Source organism: Nothoprocta perdicaria, unplaced genomic scaffold, assembly GCF_003342845.1.
Source record: "Nothoprocta perdicaria isolate Ctin4 unplaced genomic scaffold, notPer1 scaffold_214, whole genome shotgun sequence".
Taxonomy (NCBI): Eukaryota; Metazoa; Chordata; class Aves; order Tinamiformes; family Tinamidae; genus Nothoprocta; species Nothoprocta perdicaria.
In genome coordinates this window covers 195,160-218,173 of record NW_020455360.1, presented here as the reverse complement: position 1 = coordinate 218,173, position 23,014 = coordinate 195,160, and the positions used below count along the sequence as shown (strand labels likewise).

At 38.4% G+C, this 23,014-nt stretch overlaps 1 protein-coding gene across 1 annotated transcript in view; it reads right to left on the bottom strand.

Annotated features, from left to right (window-relative positions):
- The window catches only part of HERC1 (HECT and RLD domain containing E3 ubiquitin protein ligase family member 1), a 65,599-nt gene that overhangs the window by 31,715 nt on the left and 10,870 nt on the right, over window positions 1-23,014 (bottom strand). The window contains exons 14-37 of the mRNA XM_026038647.1: window positions 22,612-22,764; window positions 22,301-22,433; window positions 21,643-21,834; window positions 19,905-20,126; window positions 19,299-19,472; window positions 18,404-18,518; window positions 18,190-18,310; window positions 17,446-17,617; window positions 16,247-16,553; window positions 15,450-15,570; window positions 14,991-15,042; window positions 10,107-10,378; window positions 9,618-9,833; window positions 9,408-9,528; window positions 8,163-8,400; window positions 6,995-7,188; window positions 5,921-6,076; window positions 5,588-5,694; window positions 5,250-5,360; window positions 4,988-5,164; window positions 3,946-4,185; window positions 3,657-3,740; window positions 2,545-3,065; window positions 123-898 (exon numbers count right to left, since the gene is read on the bottom strand). Of these exons, the coding sequence (XP_025894432.1) occupies window positions 123-898; window positions 2,545-3,065; window positions 3,657-3,740; window positions 3,946-4,185; window positions 4,988-5,164; window positions 5,250-5,360; window positions 5,588-5,694; window positions 5,921-6,076; window positions 6,995-7,188; window positions 8,163-8,400; window positions 9,408-9,528; window positions 9,618-9,833; window positions 10,107-10,378; window positions 14,991-15,042; window positions 15,450-15,570; window positions 16,247-16,553; window positions 17,446-17,617; window positions 18,190-18,310; window positions 18,404-18,518; window positions 19,299-19,472; window positions 19,905-20,126; window positions 21,643-21,834; window positions 22,301-22,433; window positions 22,612-22,764 (4,975 nt within the window). The remainder of the gene's footprint in view (window positions 1-122; window positions 899-2,544; window positions 3,066-3,656; window positions 3,741-3,945; window positions 4,186-4,987; window positions 5,165-5,249; window positions 5,361-5,587; window positions 5,695-5,920; window positions 6,077-6,994; window positions 7,189-8,162; window positions 8,401-9,407; window positions 9,529-9,617; window positions 9,834-10,106; window positions 10,379-14,990; window positions 15,043-15,449; window positions 15,571-16,246; window positions 16,554-17,445; window positions 17,618-18,189; window positions 18,311-18,403; window positions 18,519-19,298; window positions 19,473-19,904; window positions 20,127-21,642; window positions 21,835-22,300; window positions 22,434-22,611; window positions 22,765-23,014) is intronic.

Genomic DNA, 23,014 nt, shown 5'->3' with positions numbered 1-23,014 from the left:
AAGAAAAAGACTGTTGCTTATATTATCATTGTCCCTCAATGATAATGAGGATGAAATATTGTAAGGACCAATGAAAATAAGGATGAATCTTTCACCACCATTTTGCAATTTGGACACTGTACCTTGTTTAAGCTTGCCACCAAACTGCTCCTCCAGCAGCCCGTGGACCATCAGCTTGTAGATCATGGCTTGGGCCCGTTCCAAATCCGCCAGCCCCAGGGCTCTCTTAATGGGCGAGCGCATGACTGCCCGCTTCACCATGTGGCGCATGAGGAACTGCAGGGCAGCCCGCATTTCCACGTCCTCGTGCACGACGGGAGAGCTTGCACAGTCGGAGTTGTGGCCGTTTTCTGCCAACACTTTTGGTATTAACAGCAGCTCGGCGTATTTGCTGCAGCTAAGGAGAACGCTAAGTGACTTCATAGCCCCGAGATAAAGATAGGACAGCTGCACCGCTCGGATTTCGGACTGCACTATATCGTGATTTCTCGGCACGTGCTCATGATTCTTTTTTCTTCCTTCAGCAGGCTGGTGTTGGGCTTCCATCCCTAGTGTTGATGGCTCTAAAGAAAAGGAAGCTATTTCATTTTCGGACTTGGAGCTCGTAGCACCGTGTCCTTTGTTATCATCAGCATTTTGTCCCGCTCGTGGATCTGATCCCCCGTCGCTCTCGGTTTTCGGGTCGACTTCCCCTTTGTCTTCAGATTCGTGCCTGTGCTTTTTCTCATGTCTCTTGGTGCTCTGTTTGCCTGTATCTTCATGAATACCAGTGAGATAGGTAAGGTCCAGCAATACAGTAGCTGTCAGCCCACGGAATCTTGCAACGTCAAAAGGCAGTGGCTCACAGGGCTCCAGATTATACAGTGGAGTATCACTAGGCGACCAAAAAGTTGGGAAGCTTTAATAAAGATCAGAATGACACAGGAAAAAGCAAGTGAGGGAGAGACAGGAGGAAAGTTCAGGAAATAATGTAGGCAAAGTAGGATGCAAAATATATTTAGCAAAGTAAGTGAATCAATTCTAAAAATTAAAAGTAAGCGGGGGAAAATGAGGTTATGAATAGAAAACGGGGAGATATGGTATCAGAGCGAGGCAGCAAAGCACACATTTTCAGTAAAGGCCATTAAAATCCAGAAACATCACAGAATCTGTGAATTAAGCACTGACAGAACTTTCTGCAATATTTTTTTAGAAATGTGTAACAGACCTTTAATACAAAAAGCCACGCTAAACCAAATTTTATCTTCAAAGAACAGCTGAAATTGTGAATAGACATAAAAGCTCAGCTGAAAAGCATCCCTGGACGTAGCTAAAGCTCTGACTGACCTCACTTTTCCATTCAAATGTCCAGCACTGACATCTTATGGTACTTCTGACTCTAGATATGTTAGGACAGATTCCCTTAACAGGATGGGGCTCTTGTAAAGACAGGTCAGAAAACCCAACAGACTCACACGTCTGTCTCACTGTCTATGCAAACTCAGTGACAATTATTTGGTTAGATTTTGAACTCCTACACTTGACTATTTTTCAGTGTAAGCAAGATAAAGCTGTAAGCAAGATATAACTGCTCTGTTTCATAACTGAAACTGAAGAGGAAGGGGAAGGGAAAAGAAGGAAAGAAAATACTGCTCAATTTACTTCCAGAGGCTCAACTACGGCCATGAGGAGATTAAGGAATTTAGTGAATCAAACCTCTTCCATAACAAATGGACAAGCACACAGCCAATCCCCATGATAGAATCAGAATCCAGAAAAATCACTAGATTTGTTCCAGAATTTCTTCCCTTTGAAAAAAGGCAGGAAAAGGAGAATGTTCTTCCATTCTCCCCAGTTCGCAACATCATCGGCAGAACTACAGTTCCAACATCAAATACAGAGGCATTCCTGTAGCTCTCTGCTGTAGGTCAGAGAATGAGCAACGCTGCCTTGAAGCAGCAGTTAATCTGAATACTGACATTCACCCACCATGGGAAAAGAAAACCCTCTCCCTTCCCAGCCTTCCCAGGCCCACAGAGTATTTTCCAGGGCTCCAGGAAGGAAAGGCCAATTCAACAGTCATCTCTCCTCAGTTCTGAGGAACCAAATCTGAACTGTCTTCGGACTCACCATGTAAAACAAAAGTGAAAATCTGTAGTCTTCAAAGTCAAACAATCAGCTATAGTAAGTTAAGAGAGCAATAAAGTATATAGCTATCCAAGAGGAACAACCTACTAAAACAAGCAAGGTTCACTTCAAATCTAAAGCAGCTGGCAAGTTAGCCACATTCGCAATTGCAAAACCTAGAGGCCAAGTTTACGAAGTCTAATGCTGCTGACCAACTCTAACCTATCAAATATATCTTTAATAAACAAATTCTTTCCTATATAGTAAAGTTCAACTTGTAACGTTTGTGTTAGAAAACCAAATTCATTCGTTTTAAAGTTTATGCTTAAAAGGACTCGATCAACACAACTCCGAGGTAAAATGGGCATTATTTTGGAAGTTTTCCAAGCACAGGGTGTCACTGGCTCGAGCAAAGGGCAGGCAACGAGCATACTCTACCTGATGGTGATCTCTGCTTCGTCCCACTGGACCTTGGCAGAGGTACTGCCCTCCTTCACCACCCCGAGGAGGGTGGCATGACGGCCCGTTTGCTTGTGCACGCAGCGACCTCCAACTCTAAGGCCAGCATCAACTCCACCGATAACTGCTAGAACCGGCCACACCTCCACACACAGCATCTTCAGCTGCAGTTCGGAGAGGTCAGCCAGACCATGCCTACTGTGCTTGCTCTTCTCCTCCTCTTTGCTTTCCTTCTCCTCTCTCACCTCATTCTCTTCGCGACTTTGAATCGAGCGACTTTTCTTCAGCTTCTGACCCGCTTCCTTAAGGCATGTTTTGATTTTGTTCAGTCTTTCCATCATTTTTTTATTGATGCAGTGTGTCCAACGGTCTGTCCGGTGAAGGATACGAATGAGCTGGATAGTTGCTTCTGCCAGCACTGCAGCAACAGGACTACAGATGGGGTCACCAGGTAGCAGATCTCTTGGGGTGCCTCGCATCTGCATGTCACAGATTTTCACCTAAGTATTTAAAAAGAACAACATGCAACATCATCCTCTCAGAAGATCTACAGAAGCTTATTTTAATATAGGAGTCTTTCCTGCTGACTAGAAAGATGAACTAGCACTTCCTCCTTCGGTTCTGCCCCCTAGGAAATTAATCTTTTCACCAAACAAAACTACATCCCTAAAAACTCAAAAGACAAGGAAAATTATTTATTCACATTAGACTATTTTAGATGAGTTATAATTTCTAATACTAAGTTTTCCCTGAACTTGCTGTAAATTGCTGTAGGGAACAATAGTTCTGTAAAGTAATAATGAGTAGCCTAACACATTTCAAATTTAGAATAGACTGTTGATAAGATTTTCAATCTTAATTTTTTGAAAATTTGAAATTCAAAATTTTAATTTTGAAAAAGTTATTTTCAATCTTAACTAGTGTGAAAATAATGTAATGCTAATCTATGTCATACAACATAATGAATAAACAGTAATATTCTCTAGACTTGTCAGCTACTAACCCCCCAATTCCAACACAATATCCAAAATACTGCCACTTTATAGCACAACAAAGATAAGTTTTTCTATGGGGATGAAAATTTGAGCTACCTTCTCTCCTGGATTACTGCTATAGAACATAACACAAGGGTATAACTCTGCTGCATCCACATCTTCAAAGGCTAGTTTGGGTTCCTAGTTAAAAGAAAAACAAACCAACTTGGAACACCTTAAGAAGCAAGAATAAGAAGTATGACATAGTTGCAGCTGTATTATAATCCTTTCAAATACTAAAAATGTCACTTGTCTTAGTCATTATGCTTGACATGATACAAAATATACATGCCCAATTACTATTTAAAAAAAAAACACCAAAAAGAAAAAATTAACTGGTGAATACCTCTCCATTTTTACCAAAAGAAATAGTTCTTGCTTCCATATCTAACACACACGTGATGAAATCTCCTTGGGTAAAACTGGACAGCGTCAAAGTTTGTTCTCCATTATGGTAAAGGTTCCCACTATAGGCTCTATATAGCCACATATCTGAGGTTGTGCGATGGTTGAAGTCATGCACTGGCCAGCGAGAGACTCCCACACATGTGCCTTCATTGCCTCGATTCTCCTTCACAATGTAGAACTAGCAAGCAAAACACAAGCAAGAATATGTATTTTAAAAGAACAAAAAAAAAAAAAAGTAAATTTACCTTATTGTACATGCCTAGGCACATTTTAAAGTTTCACCCAAAAGCATTTCACGAATCAAAAATGTTGATAGTTAAATTTATATCCCTAAAATGATCTCTTAGTACATTTAATTGGTGATTAAGAAATCACTTAATCTTAATATACTAACATCCAAGAAAACTGCATAAAAAACAAAAGAGTTAGGGTTACAAAGGTGATAACAATGTAAATAAGCAGGTTTTAGTCCTCAAGTACACAGTGAGCAGATTTAAAGAACTATAACATAGTAGAATTGCTGTGGTCAAAGATAGCCCAAACAAGGACTACTACTGTTTGCTTATCTGAATTTCTAAAAAAAGAAAAAAATACTCTGCATCATGTATTAAAGGCAAAATCTCAGCAGTCTGGCTGATCTGTTTTCTCAGAAGAAAGTGTATTCACTAAAAGGAGAAATCCAAGACCTATGTAGTTCAGCACACAACTACTGTGAGCCAATTCAGACTTATGCTGACTACGGATTTGAGGAACAAATACCACCACCACAAACGCACAACACTTATCCACAGCCTCCCATCTCTGAGCTTGTATCAACTGAAAATGTGCTACCAATGTCAGTGCCACAAACACTAATTTATTTAAAATGGTAATTATTCAAAAACACTTTCCTAAGAGGGGAAAAAAATTACTACTTATAAGTCAGTATTTTTCCAAAATACAGTAAAAGAATGGTAGAAATAAATTTTAATAAAACCTACCTTCCACTGGTAACATCCTGAAGTAACTCCAGTGGATGCTAAGCCATAACCTTTACCTCCACTGCCATGGGTTAGAATCTGCCCATTCTCCACTATGCAGCATTGAGCTTTCTCAGGGTCAAAGGACACTTCCTGAATGGGAAGATTCTCATCTTCATCTTCAGACTCTCCTTGCTTCTGTCAGAAATGGGACCAAATAAAACCCTTGCAATAACGTAATTCAAAGGTATTCAGTCAAAAGAGAAACCAAAGGAATCATTACCTGCAGTTTCATTTCTTGTTCTTTCTCCTTTATTTGAATTGCGTGTTTAGCCTGAGCTATCGGAGTCTCCCACATGCAGTCGGACAGAAGGGAGAACAATCGTTCAACAACCTGGTAGATTAGAATATGATTCATGTTATTTTGGATATAGGATGAGGACAGCTTCTTTTGTAGCTATAAACATCAAAACATTTAGTACTGTTAGATAAGCATCTACACTGACCTTCACCTGATCTGATCTTCCCCTCGGTAGGGAGGAACTCTACCAAATATGAAGAAGCTTAACAAGAATTTTAAAGAAACTGGTAAAAAAAAAGCTTGTAATGAAATATAAAAACCTGAGCCATTTGATCATCTTCAACGCCAGATTCACAAGCAGGTAAGACAGCTTCTAGTACATGAAGTGCAAGCAGTCTAGTCCTCAAATTGCCAACCAAGGGAACTCCTACAAATCAAACAGTATATTAACAACCTAAAAGTGATTTCTGCATTAAGTACACATCTATGAAGCCATCTGCCTGCCTGCCACCAGTGTCACCATTTTTCCAAAGAACAGTTTGTGTACATCTACTGCAATCAGTTTTAGGTGTTTACCACGTAAGATGTTCTAATGGGACCTATTTTTAGAGGCAGCACTACAGAAACGCAAGTACATTTGGAAACGTTCATACCTGAGCAGCACTTTTGGGAAGCGATGTTAAGAAGCACTTCTGTCCACTTGGGAGATGCCATTTTGGATTGAATTGCTTTGGAGGAAACAACTCTGCGTAGGAAAACAAGAAAGTCTCCCAAGTGCAATTCTGCCGCGTGTTGTTTTCGGAGGGCAGCTGGTAAGTTAAATTAAAAGGTTTCATTTATATATATTCATTTTAAATATATTTATTTCCTTTTTATTCTTACTTTGAAATCTAGAATATCTACAAATAATCAATTTTGAAGTCAAAATCAAATCAGAAGTAGTAAGGCAGACGTTCACGGTGGAGTTTTGTGGTCTTTTGAGTTTTGAGAAGAGCTCAGAAAGGAGCACAGCCAAGTTACACTGTCAGGCAGTGCTGAGGATTAGCAGGCACTTGGAAAAAGCAGCTACTCAACGATCCGACAGTGCATCACAGCACACAGGCACTTTGGCAAACTAAGTCTTATATTAAAGTCTATTTTAATTTGCATACACAACTATGTACCTTATTAAAAATACAAAGCCACATTTCAGTATCTCCAAGCTCTACATATTTAATACATAACAGAGTCAAACAATTCAAAGATAGATGTAAGCATCTGGAGAATATTATAGACTTTATCAGATGATACAAAAAAATATTGGCAGTCCTTGTTAGTGGCAACAAACTTATCTGCAACTAATAGATTAAAAAAAAGGATTAAATGAATATTTATAAATGTGCCAATAATAAATATAACCATTGGATTCAATGTGGGGTTTTTTTTGTGTGTGTGTGTGGATTTTTTATGCGAATTCCTACGCTTTATCACTGCTCTAATTTCTTCTCCAAGGGATTTAACATTACCATCTTACCAAGCACACATTTGAGGAAACAGATGACCCTGTGTGCTAATTTCTCACTGAGCTAATTTCTTAGGTCTGTTCTATAAATTCTCTAACTATGAAATTGCTTATGCAAGCACAACTGAAACATATGTGCACCTAAAACCAAGCCACAATTAAAAAGGTCTCAGCACTTAGTTTACTGATACTTGAAATGATATCAAAAACAATGCAAGAGCATTACCTCTGAAGTCTCGTTTTTCACTGTCTCCATTGGCATCTGCCTTCTTTGATTCTACTTCATCTTCCTCGGCCTCCCCTTCTCCAAAGGACACCATAAGCATCACACCAGCCTGTGACAGCAAGTTCTTCAGCTGACTGCATAACAGATCCAGCAAAGACTGGACCACTTTTGGGCTCAGTTTGTCAGCATAGGTTCTATACGCAGAGAGAAATGGAAAATAAAAATGTTTGATCCCTCATCCAAGGCAAAATAACATAAGGACACATGATTATAAACTCAAGGCAAGTGAAAACTGAACTCATACAGCACTAAATCATGCTATTGCAGCAGGTTGCTTCTCATCATCTTCAATTACGTTTTAGCAGAAAGTGAGTTACCTCCAAGTCACATACTAAAAATAGGGATTATTCTTGTCTGAACTCGATTTTTAAGACACTGTGAAACTGTGCAATTATTACAAACAAAGGATATCTTCCCAGTATTTTCTAAGAGAAAAAGAGCAACTGAGCTCATTAAACTGAATCCCACTGCAACTTCCAAAGTTTTCGTTTGTTTGCTTGTTTTTAAATAACAGACAAGTGTATTGGATATTATGAATATTGAAGTGAAGATGAATATATAAAATATTAAATACTCTTGGTGACAACTAATTTCCCCCATTAACTTTTAACTTGGCAAAGAAAAAAAAAGAGCATTTAATTATTGAGTATTGAGTCTTGTTCCCTGATCTAGCAATGCTCGTATCCCTCTGCAAATTAATTTTCAAAAGAAGCAGAGTGCTGCTCTGCACAACTCCTACCCCATTATCACTTTCACACAGATGACTTTTACAGAGCAATAGGAAGCCTCATCCTGTCACCCAAGCAGATCTAGCCACAAAGCCAAGACAGAGAAAGGAGAGAAGCATTTGAGTGGAATGCTTCCATCCCATAAAGTTAGCAAATATTCTCTTCCAAACCCTCCATGTCCAATTTAAATACATTACCCAGCCTTATGTTAATCTTTCTCAGGAACAGTATCATTATGCTTTCTATTCTTCATTTATGTGCTTCTGAACAACGTTTATTATCCCAAAGAAAGCTCACACAAAAGAAGAGCTATTTTTAAAAGGTGCTGGAAAGCCAAGTGCTTTTGTTTTCTGGAAGCAATGGGAGCCTTCCATACTCACCCAGTGGTGATGGCGAGGATCTGAAGCAGTCTCGTACTGGCTACTTTCAAGGCCGTGCTGAGCTGAGAAATGCCAGTTTTGGGCAGCAACTGCAGCGGCTGTCCCAGCATGGTGTCCGTGCCACACAGCTGTGACAGCACGTTCAGCAAGCCCGTGGAGATGGCCAAGGAGACATCGACAGGCTGATAGTGCACGCTCAGAGCAAACACCGTCACTAACAGAAGACGCTGCTGTGCTTCTAAAATTAAAATCATTTCCATCAGTAAGCTTGAGTCAGTATACACAACAACAAAAAAAAACCACAGCTTTTTTAAAAATAAAATTTATTTAATCGAATTCTCAAGTAAAGAGCTAGATTTTCATCAGACACTCCAAGGTAGTCATCTTTCTGGTATAGCACTGAAGCCCACTTAACTCCATGCACTCTATGCCAATACTGTCCTAGGAAAAATGCCATGCAAAATGCCCTCCAGTTTCTAATGTGAATATTCTGAAGCTAAGTCTCAAAAAATAAGCCAGACTCCTCTTCTCTGAGGTGAGGATAACTGTGTAAAATACTCAATTTTCCACCTCTGCTTTAAATGGATTACAAGAAATGCCTTTCAACTGCATTCTATTTGCAAGCCAAACCAAAGGAACAATTCAGGTAAACGTGGCAATCAGGCTCTACTGATAAATTAAATCATACAACTCTTCCGTGCTGCAGCTTTCAGTTACTGCACGTACAAAGGCACAGAGAGCTGCAGAGTGGCAGCTTTTCCTTAAGGACAGAGGCAAGCAGCAGTGGTTTGGTATAAGGGTCCAGGAGAAAAAGAGTTTTCAAAACAGACAGGTTTTGGTTTTAGCTTTAAAGAAATTCCACGTGAAGCAAGAAAACAAGAATCAGAGACTTTTTATATCTCCAGAAAACTGTTCATTTCTGCAAACTCGCAATTGCTTTTCAACACTGAAGAAATGGACTACGAAAGATCCTCACATAAGGTTTACAGAAATATAAGGTTTACAGGAATTAAAGGTTAACATGACTAATCTCCAGATAGAAAGCGGAGACTCTTGAAGATGACAGGTAGGTTTTAAAACTTACTTAAGACAGCAAGTTTTAAAAGTTTCTTTCTACTAGGAAGATAAATCAGCCAAATACTTCATCACTGAACTCTGGCCACTGATATCAAAATCTACTTTGTCAAGCACATAAGCTATTGCACTGCACATCTGAGGACAGATTTTACAACCTTTTTAACTTACCTATATGATGTTTATTAGCTTGCAGAGCTCTCTCTAACGTAGCAGATAATTGTTGGTAAATCTTGTGCACAGCCACTTGGATTTCAATTTGAATACTTCTCTTGGCTGCTCTGATACCATCCTGGGCAAAACAAATTACTACTGTAACAGCTGATGCGTTTTTATAACTCAGTTATTGCAATTACAGAAACTAATCTTTAAAACACACACCTGGTAGTGATGTAACCGCACGCTCTCTCCTTTGGCACCTGCGTGTCCCACAGTGCCCAAACCAAAGCAGCCAGCAAGAAACTGCAGCCTAACAGAAGTAAGCAATGAAGACGACTGAAATCCTGGCCCTTGGCGACTTCCCATCAGTGGCACACTGCCCTTTTCCTCCATCCCCGATAGAAGTACTAGGATCTGATGAAGTGCTTCCAAACGAAGCTAAAAACAAAAGCAGGCAAAAGACAGTAGGAACTAATTAGCAAGCGTCTTTTGAAATTCGAATGAGATCATCTTTAATTCTGAATCGTTTTAAAGGCAAAAAGATGTTTTCAGCACAATGTCTTTTGATTTTAAGGTAAGAGAGCAGGTTGGCTAATTCAGATAGGACAAACGAGGAGTCAAAAAGGAGTCAATGCTCACATTAACGCCCTAAATAAAATATGTAAAACGAGCGTCACCTATGAAAAGTAAAGGTTTTAAATTGCAGCTCACCTCAGCTCTCAGCTGCTGCTGCTCCATCGCAATCACCGATGCTTGCGGGCTCGTGGACATACTTTCCTCCGGCTCCTTAAACCCCGGCGAGTTGCCCACATCGCCGCTTACGAAGCTGACAACGTTTTCAATCAACGTGTGAACCCCGAGAGATCTGGAGAGATCAAAATCGGACTCCACAAACGAGCAGGAAGAGGCGTAGAGCCAATCTCGGCTGTGTTTCAGTCGCGTCCACGAGTCACTTAAGGGCTCCACTTGACTGTGTATTGCTCCTAAACACACACACAATAAAGCCTCATAAATTCCAGGTCACTAGGTAAAGCACTAGCCAGTCAGTAGCAACTGAACTGCTGCTATTCAAACAGGTGGAAAATGGATATTCATGTGTAATTTCACCATGCATTAAGCAACTTGGAGCAGGATGCTTGATTTGGAGTTGCAGCAATCTCCCTAAAGGCCAGGCTGTATTTCTTTTAATTATGTTAAGCAGGACTGCGACACGCTGCCAAGTGAGAAAATGAAAAAATAAAAGCCACTCAAACTGCTCAGCTTGAAGCTAGGACACTGAATAAAAATGCTTTGCAGCTAAATGACAGAATAGTAAAGAAAAGAAAACATCTGCTACAAAAGGAATTGTGCACTTTCGGTATCCATTTTAAGGCTTATCCATAAAACATGCGTGTGTTTGTTTTTACTCCAGCCATTATATATGTGGTAATTGTAAAAGAGCATAGCATTATTTTTGGATGAAGTATTTACAGAATTCATGAGTGCTGAAGGGCAAGTAAACCAGTGAAAAATTTTGGTTTTAGACTAAGAGAGAACATTTATTTTGTAATGATTCAAGACCGATAGCAACATATATATTAGGTATCACAAAATAACTTTATCTGTGGCATATATTAGACCTATAACCTCGGCTATCTGGCAACTTCACAGATCTGTTTTCCTGTAATACCTTCGTGTCATTACATTACCTTTAACTTTATATATACACTAGTAAATTTATGCCTTCAAATAAGCAGCAACCTGTAGCACTGGAACATATTAATCACCATCACTATTTTGTCTAGTTATTTTTTTCCCTGTTTGGAGCTACAAAGATATCACGAGGACTTGCTCAAAATATCTTTTGATTTATAGAATGAGGTAATATTTTCGGTGCTCTATGGAAACCTAATTTAGGGTTAAATTCTCACTGAAAGTCTGGTTTAAATCACCCTAAATAATCTACATGGAATTCTGCAGCATTGCGTCTTGTGCACAATGAATCACAGACCAAGCCTGAAGAACCACAGTTCATTCACAGTTCTAATATAAATCTACAGTCATGCTCCTCTGCCTGCAGGGCATCAACCTTAAACTTCATAAAACACACTCCTTGCAGGAAAATGCCAAATTTATAGAAACTTGACCTGCAGAAAGGTTTATTTCAGTGTTGAATATAGGCACTATTTTCACAGCATCCTTTAAACCCTGTCTGCTTGGAGCAGCTCTGCAAGCTGCTGCTCACAAGAGTGGGCAAGGTTCCTTGTTCCACCCACCTTGTTGGCAGGACCTTGTTCCAGCTTCTGCCAACAAATTTGTATCTACAGATACAGTGTAAAGATGCACCTTCCCACAAAAAAAAAAAAACCCCACCACACTATCAGGGCTATTAAGTATGAAAAATTGTATGTACTTAACTTACTACTCTTTCTGTAAACAATATTTATGCATATTTGCTTTTAGTTTGTTATTAAAGGAATTACAGTGGCCTCAGAAAGAACCATCACAGTAGCATGTCATATCATATACACACTTCTGCAACTACCATTGAAAGGATTAACAAATGTAAGAGTTTTGTTAATCAGCAAAGAATTTCTTACTTAAAAAAATACTAGAAGAAATATACTTCATATTTAAAAAGAATATATCCTCAGTTAATCACTACTGGTATTAAATGCAAGAATAATTAAATGTAAAAACCATTTTAAAACATCCATTTTGCAATAGGAGAAAAGATCAATGACTATCTGATACAGATTTCAAATTTTAAAAGGAAAGTTGTAACAAAGTCTTAAAAAGAGGAATGTCACAAGTCAGAGTAGCTTCAGAACATAAAAACATTTAAGAATTGTGGCACACAAATCTAGAACTGAAACAAATACTTCTGTCTGGAAGATGCTAGATAGCAACAGAACAAATAACACTATGTGGACGTACTGGTTGAGCTGGATTTTATGAAGTATTGATCACATGGAATTGATTGTACCCTTGGAATTGTAAAAGGCTTTACAACTACGTGACTGGAATTGCATATAACATATGCATTGCATATAATATAGAGATTAACTAAAGAAAAAAAAAAAGTTTACTTGTCCTTAAAAGCCAGCTTCTAATAATGAGTTTTCTTAATGGATGTGGCACAGCTGCAATACATACTTTATGAAACATAAAATATGTAAGGAAGCTATAGAGAAAAAAAAACAAACATGCCATCAGGTACTTGCTTGAAGCTCTTCTTTTTTCTGGGGCTCAACTGGCCAAAAAGGAGTAAATACACTACACCACACAAGAATCAGAAGACAAAAGCAGACATTTGAAACAGAAGACAACACAGTTATGAAATTGCTTCCTTATATTTTTCTGACTTATTTAAATAATCTATCTCATCTCACACCATATATTAAAGACACCAAGCAGCAATATTTTGGAAAAAAAAAATGCATTTTGTTTTGTGCTTGTATAGCCCAAATAATGGACTTTCAGAGCAAAAAGAAACAGTCCCTTTAAAACAGTTATATGCACAAACCAATACATGTTTACATTCCTTATGCAAAAACAATCTATTTCAAAATGCAAAATTTAAATTACTATAGTAACACCAATATATAAAATAATTTAGCCTGTATTTTAAATTGCTTGGTTTCTTTTTTTCAGAGCCACCCAATTGTGTTAATTGACTAAATATTCAACTAACAAATAGTAAGAAACTGCTACAGTCCACAGAAGCACACTGAAAATCACTGGTCAAGATTTATATGAAAAAAAAAGCACTACCAGGTGAGGACTCACAGTAAAGAATGCATATAGATATATAAGCATCTAATGCAGAATGTAGCTCAGTATTATCACATCCTCTGCATGGCTAAATTCCAGCAAGCTCTTTACAAAGAGATGGGAAGAACTTCATGCTCATACACAGGGGAGATTTGTTCTAGTCAAAAAATTCCCTGCTAAGCTTCTAAAAAGCACAGCCTAAAGAAAAATATGGAGACAGCAGGAGATCTCTTCCAAAAACAAAACAAAACAAACCTGCTGGCTTCCAAATCAGTACCGCATGTCAGCGTTCTTCACACAGCTTGGGGAGATAAACTTAGGAGAACAGATCTTTTCAAGATCTGTAACACTACTGTAAACTATACTGAGTACTATAGTAAGTAACTATAGCAAGTTACTGGTCTGAAGCCCACACACACAGAATGAAACATGGTTTATTTGTTTCCTTCAAATTAATTAATAAGCTTTCCGCTGAAAGAAATGAGAAGTGCTCCCCATGGTATTAAGAGTCCACTTTCTCATCCACCATGTAAGTATGCCAACCTAACATGCAACCAAGCAACAATTTCTAAAGCTCAGCTCAGTTCCTTAAAGCAGTAATAGTCTCCATTTAAACAAAAAAAGACAATCTAATACCTTCAGCATCCTATCGCTTGCATAGTTCCTGCACTTTCTCATCCCCCCTTTATAGAGCCTAACACCTTCCACCCAAAAGCAAATCACATGGAGCAATCTCCAAGCGCCGGGAGCACAACACACACACATGCCTATGGAAAGGGTATCTCAGAGAAAAGCAATAACTAAAAATAAGCTGCTATTTCTCATTTAAAGGTCCAATGGCTGTTTCAGGGAATCCACCTTTGGTGGTATTTGGAAATGCAGCTGGAGAACATCTTTAAGATCAATGCTGCAGCATTCTGTAGCCCTCTCTTTGCAGTGGTTTACTCGCCATGAACAGGAGACTAGGCTTCTTCTAACCCTGCTTAACAAAAAGGGAATTCAAATGCAGATTGTTCATTTGGATGGAAATCCTTAATCTGTTTTACCACCAATTTTGGATGGAGCACAGCAGAATAACAAGATGCTATAAGAATTCAGATTCCTTCTATTCCCCTAGTTGAGCTACCTGTGAACGTAAATGTCCCCAATGTCCCCTTCATTAGCTCCTACAAAGGTATGTCAAAAGAAAGACAGTCAAGATTGAAGGGGTTTTACCCATAAGAACACCCTTAATTTCAGACTCTCTCATACTTCAGTGCGCTGCCTATGTCACAACAACACAAAAAGGCTGGAATTTACATCCTGACCATATACAGGGACATGTTTCAGCTGAAGATCAGGGAGGATTACAAAAACCAGACCTATCAGATGGACTGAAAGTCTTTAGACAGAACCAAGCTGTTCTTGTTTTGCCACTTGACCACAGAGATCTTTGCAGACCTTCTCCTGACACTGATGCGTCAGGACCATCCAGCCAGAGAAGAGATTTTTCCTTACGGTAAGATAATCAACTAACAGTTGCAAATTCCAGATTAATCAAAATCTGTAACATTCCTGAAATGCCATTCCAAAGATTGTTGGAATACTGGGGTACTACTAACCTGCAAAATATTCTACCTTTTACTGATAACAACTCTGATGTACAATGTACAACTCAGCAACTTCCTGTATGATGAGTGTGAGAATGCAAGCACCATGGGACAGGAAAATAAGCCCTCTAGTTCCAGAGAGACAGGAGCAGAGGACGGTGTCACAATATTCTTTCTTTTTTTTTTTTTTAATCTAATAATACCATATCTATTCAGATCCATACTTACTAGGTCAACGGCAAAAAATACTTACCCCTCTTTCTGTGTGAAGATGCCAAATCCAAATCAACATTTCGTCTTCCACTCTAGATTAAAAGATTAACAAAGTCATCATTTCTTAAAAGGAACAACAACGAAGTTCCGAAGCACCGAAAAGCTAAAGACCAAATAAAATGAGATTAAATAGCACATTTACTTCATTAAAAGGACTTAAGTCCATGAAAACAACACACAAAAGCACAAAACACTACTCAAGAAAAACATTACTTACTGTAAATAACTGCCATAAATAACAGCAGCAGGGAACCACAAGCATCATTAAATACAGTCTAAATAATGGTGTACCAAAGAACAATTCACACAAATCGTTTATGGAAAGTGAATTTCTTTTCAATAAAAATAAAACTAAAGAAAATCACAACTTTCTGAAATATAAATCACCACTAATAAAATACATTTACAATCTCTAAGCATGTAAAGCCAGTTTACCTACCAGTGAATAACCTTCTTCGTCTGATTCTGGCTGAGATAAATCAGACTCACTTCTCGACTTAATCAGCCTATAGCTCGAGCTTGCATGGATTGAGCGACTCTCTGCAGTAAGACTTTCACTCCTGTTCAACATGCACACACAAAGAAAATACAAGTATTAGGCAAAAGTAGCAGTTAATCATCAAATTCAGCAGGTACCACAACTCCAGGAGTGAAAAGACTGTCAGAACATATCAATACTACATCCCAGACAGGAAAAAAACCTGTTCTGATGTCTTCAATTATTATGCTGGGGAAATGTATTAGTAAAGCTTGTTACTTCTTTACACCCTTACTGGTCAACTGAAATGCTGGCAGTCTCAAAGGACTGATCATTCGAGAAGTCTACTTTTGCTCACTATTATATTGCTACTAAGGCTTAAGAAAATACCATTAAATAAAAAACCCAAGCACAAATGAGATTTAGAAAAAAAAAGGGGGGGAATTTTTCAATTACATCAAATTATTTGTACAACAGAGGAACTGGACTTTGCTGTAACTTGTCCTCATTGCTAAGCCAAACGCTTGAAAATAAATATGGTCCTCATAAGATAAAATGTCCTTAAATTCTTATTAAGGTTTTGTCAGCGTGGATGCAAAAATTGAGGCAAAACACTATTCTCAACAAAAACACTGGCATTGCTCTAAGCAAAAACCAGTCCCTAAAAAAAATTCTAATAAACCTTAGAGGAAAGCTGAGGTTATTAAATCAATGCTAAAGGAAACACGTTAGAGCAAACAAATTCAGGGCACCCCTACCTCGTCATGAGTCCAATCCCCTCAGGAGCACTAGAGGGAGGCTGCTGCAACTGTCCATCCTCCCTTCGCTTCTGGATCTCCTCGATAACGGGGCTTACTCCTAGGATTAACAAGGCACAGCGGTGGATCACGGAGTTGCATGCAGCTGTGTACACGTCTTGGCCCTCCGTCAGATCTGTGCTGATTCTTCGCTCCTGCTGCGACTGAGGAGGTTGGTCATCGAGCCTAGGCCCCGTCCCGGTGCTCATCCTATCTCGATCCCGACTGCGAGCAACTTCCCGGGCTGACAGGAAACACTGAAATATTTCTGCAATGGGTAACACAAAGAGAAGGTCTTAGCTCCTAAACAAAACTGCACGGAACAAGACATTAATCTAGAACTTAGGCCAGAAAGCAAGTGACTTCGTGCAAGCGACTGTGCAAGACCTACGGTTCCCTTGGCTTGATTATTTGTTTTAGGAGGCTCAGGGGTCCCTTGGAGAGGCAAAGGTAAATCCAAACATGTCTTGCATTGCTGCTAGCTATTTGAGTCAGCAGGACATCAAATACAAATTGACCTCTGTATGTTGGTATCAGCTCCGTAAGGATCTCTGGTAAAGAGATAGTTATTTTTTCCCTACTTACTTGTGCACGTAACATGACTTCATGTCTGGAATTTTCTGGATACATTTCCCTTATTCCACTCAGAAATACAGACTCCACCCTATCCATATAGAATTTGAGAACACTGACCATTAATCCTATATCCAGTGTGTATATACATATATATCAACACTTCTTTTATATATATATAAATATCATATATAAATATATATGTGTTTATAGATATTTATGTATTTTATATATAGAATGTATATTACATATATTATTTATAGATTTTATATATAAATATATGAAATACATAAATATATATAAAATATAAGTAATATTTATATATTATACATATATATAAAAGAAGTGTTAATTTATATGTCAAATGCCCTAAGAATTGCCTTGATTGGTAGTTCATTTGCCTAACATTCACATTCCATTATGTCAAGACTCTTTTGACCCAGAAAGAGCACTTAAGGATTTTGAAATTTTTGTCCGGATAAACGTTGTTAAAAGTTTATGTCATTTCCCCATTTTTCCTTAGACAGGGAAATAACACTGTTCTTTCAAGGCACACTAAGACATCCACATGTGTAGCTAGTACTTACTACCAGCTGTCATAACTTCATGCTCTCTTTCCTCCTCTTCGTCTTCTTGATCTGGATGCCCTTCTTCTCGGTCTCGTTCTGCTTGCTCCTCCATTTCTGCCTCTTCATCAATTGTACGAGTAAAAGAATGTTCTTGGGTGTCAACATCAGCAGATTCCTGGTTATCTAACATCTTCATTAAAAGAAAAAAAGTCTACAGTGAAATTTCTTTTCACCAAAATAAAAAATGAATATAATGGGGCATGAGGGATTAAAGATAAAGATACTTCAGATAAATATAAATAACAAACAAGATATTGTTTATGTTCAAATTGGGGAAATTTAAGTTTTCCTTAGTAAAGTAATTCAAATTATCTGCAGAAAAACATTGCCTCCTTGAAATGCTTAAAGATTCCTGGGTCAAACTTTTGACAGGTTAGCATCAAATGGTTTAGCAACCACTGTATTTACCTCAATACAGCTACTCAGACTCCATCTAGATTCCAGAATCTAGAGGTATAGTGTACTAACGCTATGTTTACAGCTAAAGTTATGCCTCCACTGTACTCTCTATTATCAATAATCTGCCACAATTGACTCGTTACCACATCTACTCCAAAGTCCTCACATTTTTTCAGCTGGTTTAAACAAAAAAAGAATCCTGTAACAGAAATGAAACTAACATTTGAATATGCTGACCTGTGTACTGAATTTATCTGCAAACTATGAATAACTGAACATGGCTTGGCACTCTTCCACTCTTACCCATCTGTCTCTTGAGGATGATCTTGTCTGAATAAGCTCCATGTTCTTGCAAGCAAGCAAGCGGCTTCGAACTTTGTATACGCAACGGTAGACTTCTGCCAAGGCTTTCCCGGGCTGGTACCTGCAGAAAGAAGGGACCCAAAATTCAAAAGATAGTACCAACTGCCTCTTAAAGATTGCAACTGAGCTTTGAAAGGCATCTTTAGTTACTTGCCTGCTCTCACCACAGGCTTGGCTAAGCAAACTTGTGTGTTTCAGAAGAGCTGCAAGAACAAATCTGGACACCGTGTCTAGCAGTGATTCATTGCTTAAGGTTGCTGTATCCCAATCTGAAAACAGAAAGGATTCCTCAAGACTGGGTACCATTTCCAAGCAATTAAATACATTTTCAACAACATCATGAAAAAGATCCTCACTCATTTACATCTTCTAATTTTTAAGGAGATGTAATGTTTTAAGAAACAACCTTATTGCCTAGTAAATCTCCATAAAGTGACACAGGTTTTCCTGAAACAAACAAAAAACTTTCTACTTACATAAATATCAGCTTAATAAGTATTACTTGTGAATACTGGTAAACTGCTAGGGAAATTACAAAGACCTATCTGGTCATGTAAGCATGGAGCTTAGAGTAACTTGCTGCCTTGGGAGCCAGGGTGAGAGGTGGGTTATAGAGAACAAGCATGTAGAACCAATAACCCTGCCTGTAGTGCCAGCCCCCTAGGGACTGGAAAGCACAGGATGACTCCCGCCTTGTCCCATTCCTAACATTTTGGGAGTTGTTTTGCCTTCCTCTATTCCCCTGGCCCTTTCCATCAATTTTTCTTTCATACTGCAAGTTTCAGCCCGCTTTTCTAGGAAAATCATACAGCAGCAATCTAAACACCTTATCCAGCAAACTAGATTCTCTTTTTGTCCTAATTTGGAGGAAAAAAGAACTCTGACCTGCCTGTTCTCCTGCACTGGAAGCCATATCAGAAACAAATGCAGAAAAGGGTAATGACAGACCTCGCAACACAAAACTCGAAGACATTTATCATTAAAAATGAAAGGTTGTTGCCAAAGAAAATACGAATGTAGTTGAAGCATGTAATATAATTTTATATTACCTTTACTAACAGCATAGTCTTGCATACTGATCCAGAGGCTCCGTGCTGGCTCTTTTGTACAACCCAAGGCCAAATCAACATAGACAGTAATCTCCGGTCTCAGCTTATAATCAAAAGGCTTCTGTTCCTCATTTCCAGACAGGGCCACTTCTAATAAGGAGCTCATGCATTTGTCTAACAGAAAGGAAGCACACAGGGAATTAAATTCCACAATTTTGAGGATAGATAAGATGGATAGATATCCTATTTCTCTGCAGGGAAATGTTTTGATTATGGATCTTAGAAGATAAATGAAATTCAACCAATCACTGCAATATTGGGACTCCTGCAACACAAATATGGTGAACATTTAAATGCCTTTTTTAATCTATCTTACACAATTTCCACCTACCTAAAGACTACCATTTTTGCTAAAAAGCAGCACTTCAGGAATATGCACAGTCAGATTCACCAGCTGCAGGAAGTTAAGAACTGGATACTGCACTGTCTGGCCCTGCAACTCCCACAGCAACTTGCACCCCCACCTTCTGAGTTTGAAATCCATTAAAAAGCAACAGGATGCAATTCAAACCCACAAATATAGCTAGCTAATATTAAACACCTTACCTAAATGAGGAATATCCATTTCAACTCCATCACTGAAAAGTGGTGTTTTTAACCAGTAGGCTGTGTCTTGCTCCTCAGGGGACACTGGAGGTCCTTGAAGCATGCCACCAAGACACCGTCCGATGAGCAGAGCCACAGTTCTCTCCAGGTCAACCAGCCAGACCCACGACTGGGCTGGCTGTGGTAATGGCACTCCAGCAGGATCAATTAATTCAGGTCCACCTAAAAATACCAGCAGTGCACCACCAATTCAGTCAACAATTGCCAGAAGTTAAAAGTTATTTCCAAAATTAGTTAAGTTTAATTGAGTAATTAGTAAGCTTAATTCCCATTTGCCAAGTTAATGGCAGATTTACCCCCTCAGACACCAATCTGTAAACTGAAGAAACGGCAGGTAGGACCAATAAATCACTTAATATTGGAACTGTCAGTAGAAGCCATCACCAGTTAGGACATGGCTATTCCTACTCAATGAAGGAAAGGCCTCCTCAAATTTTGCCCAAGTGCAAATTGCCTTGTCCAATATATATTGGGCTAACATGCATAGATAGATGGTACAAGCAACATTTCCTCTCTTCAGATTTGTGATAGTGAATGACAACAACAGTGCTCATCTTTGCACTGGTTCCTGGCAGAGCTTCTAGTATCTACCTTCTTATCTTACCATGGGAGTTCATTAACTAACCTAACATCTCATTTGGGATTCTGCCATCCTTCTAATATGCACTCCATTGCACCCTTATCACCACTTCTTATAGGGAAAATTCCACAATTTGCTACTAGTTTTCTAGAACTGTGTAAAAAAAAAAAGTCAGTTTAATTATGGCAAAATAAAGTTCTAGGTTTCTTTTTTTCCCCCTCTTTCAGTCATTCTGTTTAGCCCCAAAAAGCACAGCAACATCTCTGTGCATGACTACAGGGTCCTTATTGTGAAATAACAATATCAATTTATCAGCATTAACTGTTCCAAAACTCTTGCTATGCCTTTCCTTTTATGATGAGATTTCTAGGAAAGACTCCCAGTAGAGAATGTGTGGCTACTAATGGTTTAATCCTGCAGGTTTTCCCGCTCACCATTTACATACTTCACTACAAATATGCTCTTCACTGCATACGGGAAACAGCACTCTCTATAAGCAGAAAAAATTGGCAAAGACACTGACAGAAAATCAATATTTGGAAAGTGTGACGTCTCCTATCCCAAGCGCCTTTTTACTCTAATTTTTGTATTTTTATATCCCCCACAACTTTCTGATGGGGAATGTTTGGAAAGGTAACAGATAATGCACATTTATTAACTTAAACTTCTATCACACTACATAATAGAAAGCTAAGACAGTATTGGGACCTCAAGGTAAATATATCACAACAAAATTAGGGTATCTTTTGCAAATTAAACACATAAAGCATTTTCAAGTATAATGATCCTTGACATTTAGGTTCAATATATATCCCTCCTGTATTCCCACTCAAGTCAATACACTTTCTGGTCTATCAGAATTAAGAAATTTGCCTATAGCTCAAGTTTTTCATGCAAGGAATGTTAATACACTTAAAACTTTTTTAAAAAATTCCACTATAGAAGGGTTTTTTTTTTTTTTTTTTTTTTTTTTTTTCTAGTTTCACTTTGTGAAATCACAAAAGGAGCTGATGTTTTCGCTTCTGCCTCTGGAGAAATCTCGAATCTTTTAATCATCTCTTATACTTAAGATCAAAAGTGTGTAATTATTATTCTCACCATGAAGAGGCCACTGTAATTCTTGATCTTCTAAAAGGGCTGCAGCCGGTAACAGTCTGTTAAGCCGATCTAAAGGTGGCAACAGATCCAGCAGGTAGCTCAGCAGGGGCCGAGCTACTGACACAGGCAGCAACAAGAGGGAGTTGACGATCTGGGAGAGCATGCTACCCGCTGCAGACACATAAACCACGTCTGCAGAGGGAAAAAGAAACAAGAGAATTATATTCCAAGCACATTATGGCATGTAGCAGGGAAATGCATAAAGATATCTCAGCTCAGCAATCTCAACTGCAAAGTCTGAATTGGAGGTTTTGTTTAATCATCACAAATCCATTTCATATTTACCTTCTCCGCTTTTCAGAACTTAAAAATACTGACCTCTAGAACTACAAAACTGAGAGGACTGCAGAGACAGTATCTTCTGCTTTGTATTCTGCCTATGGACAAAGTGGTCTATCGAAAGCATGAACTACATGTTACACCAGGGTAGGAAAACGCTCTCTTTTTGGGTAGGCCTAGAACGTCTACTTTATACCACTATAGGGAAAATAAACAAGCGTCTTAATTATTTAAATATATAATAAAAAAGAAATTGTGAGGTTAATTCATCCCTTTAAGCTCATGGTGCCCCCATTACTGATTTTCTGCCATCATTTACCTCTTAGTTTTTCCCCAACGCTACCATTCCAAGAGCTTTCTTTAAGCAGCGTTGCAGAACGGGAGTAGATATCCGTAGCGTGAGGCAATAAAAGCTGAAGATGCTTGTGAAGCAGAGCAACACTGCTGGAGTTCTAGATGGAAACAAACAAAAAATATAGTAATAATAATACCAACGTATTTAAGGGCTTCGTGACTTCAAACATTCTAACTTTCAAGTACTTAGAAGATTTTTCACAGGAATCTTACCCCATGTTTGTATTCAGGCATACTTTTTAAAGATCTTTTTCCCTAAAAAACAAAGACACACACCTCACTAACACTGTTGATGTGACAATAAGCCAGCAACTGTTTCTGCAGTGAACATAAGAGCTCATGAAGGTGAGCAGGCTGGCTGTTTTCTGATGCTGAGGTACCCAGTAAAAACTTATCGCTGTTTTTTTCCAGCTCTCCAAATGCTTGATCCTATTTAGACAAAAGAAAAAAAAAAAAACATTAACTCTTCAAATACTCTGTTAGCTTAATACCATCAAATTACCATCAATTTTTAATTTTTAGCATTACATGTCTGATTATCAAAGAAATCAGATAGAAACAAGTGCTACATGACTTAACAAAACTTGAAATTACAGTCATTTAGAATGTGAGAGAAGTCATTGCGACAGTTGTCAAGAAACCACTTATATTCTACAAAGGTTATGTTCAGATGAGAAAA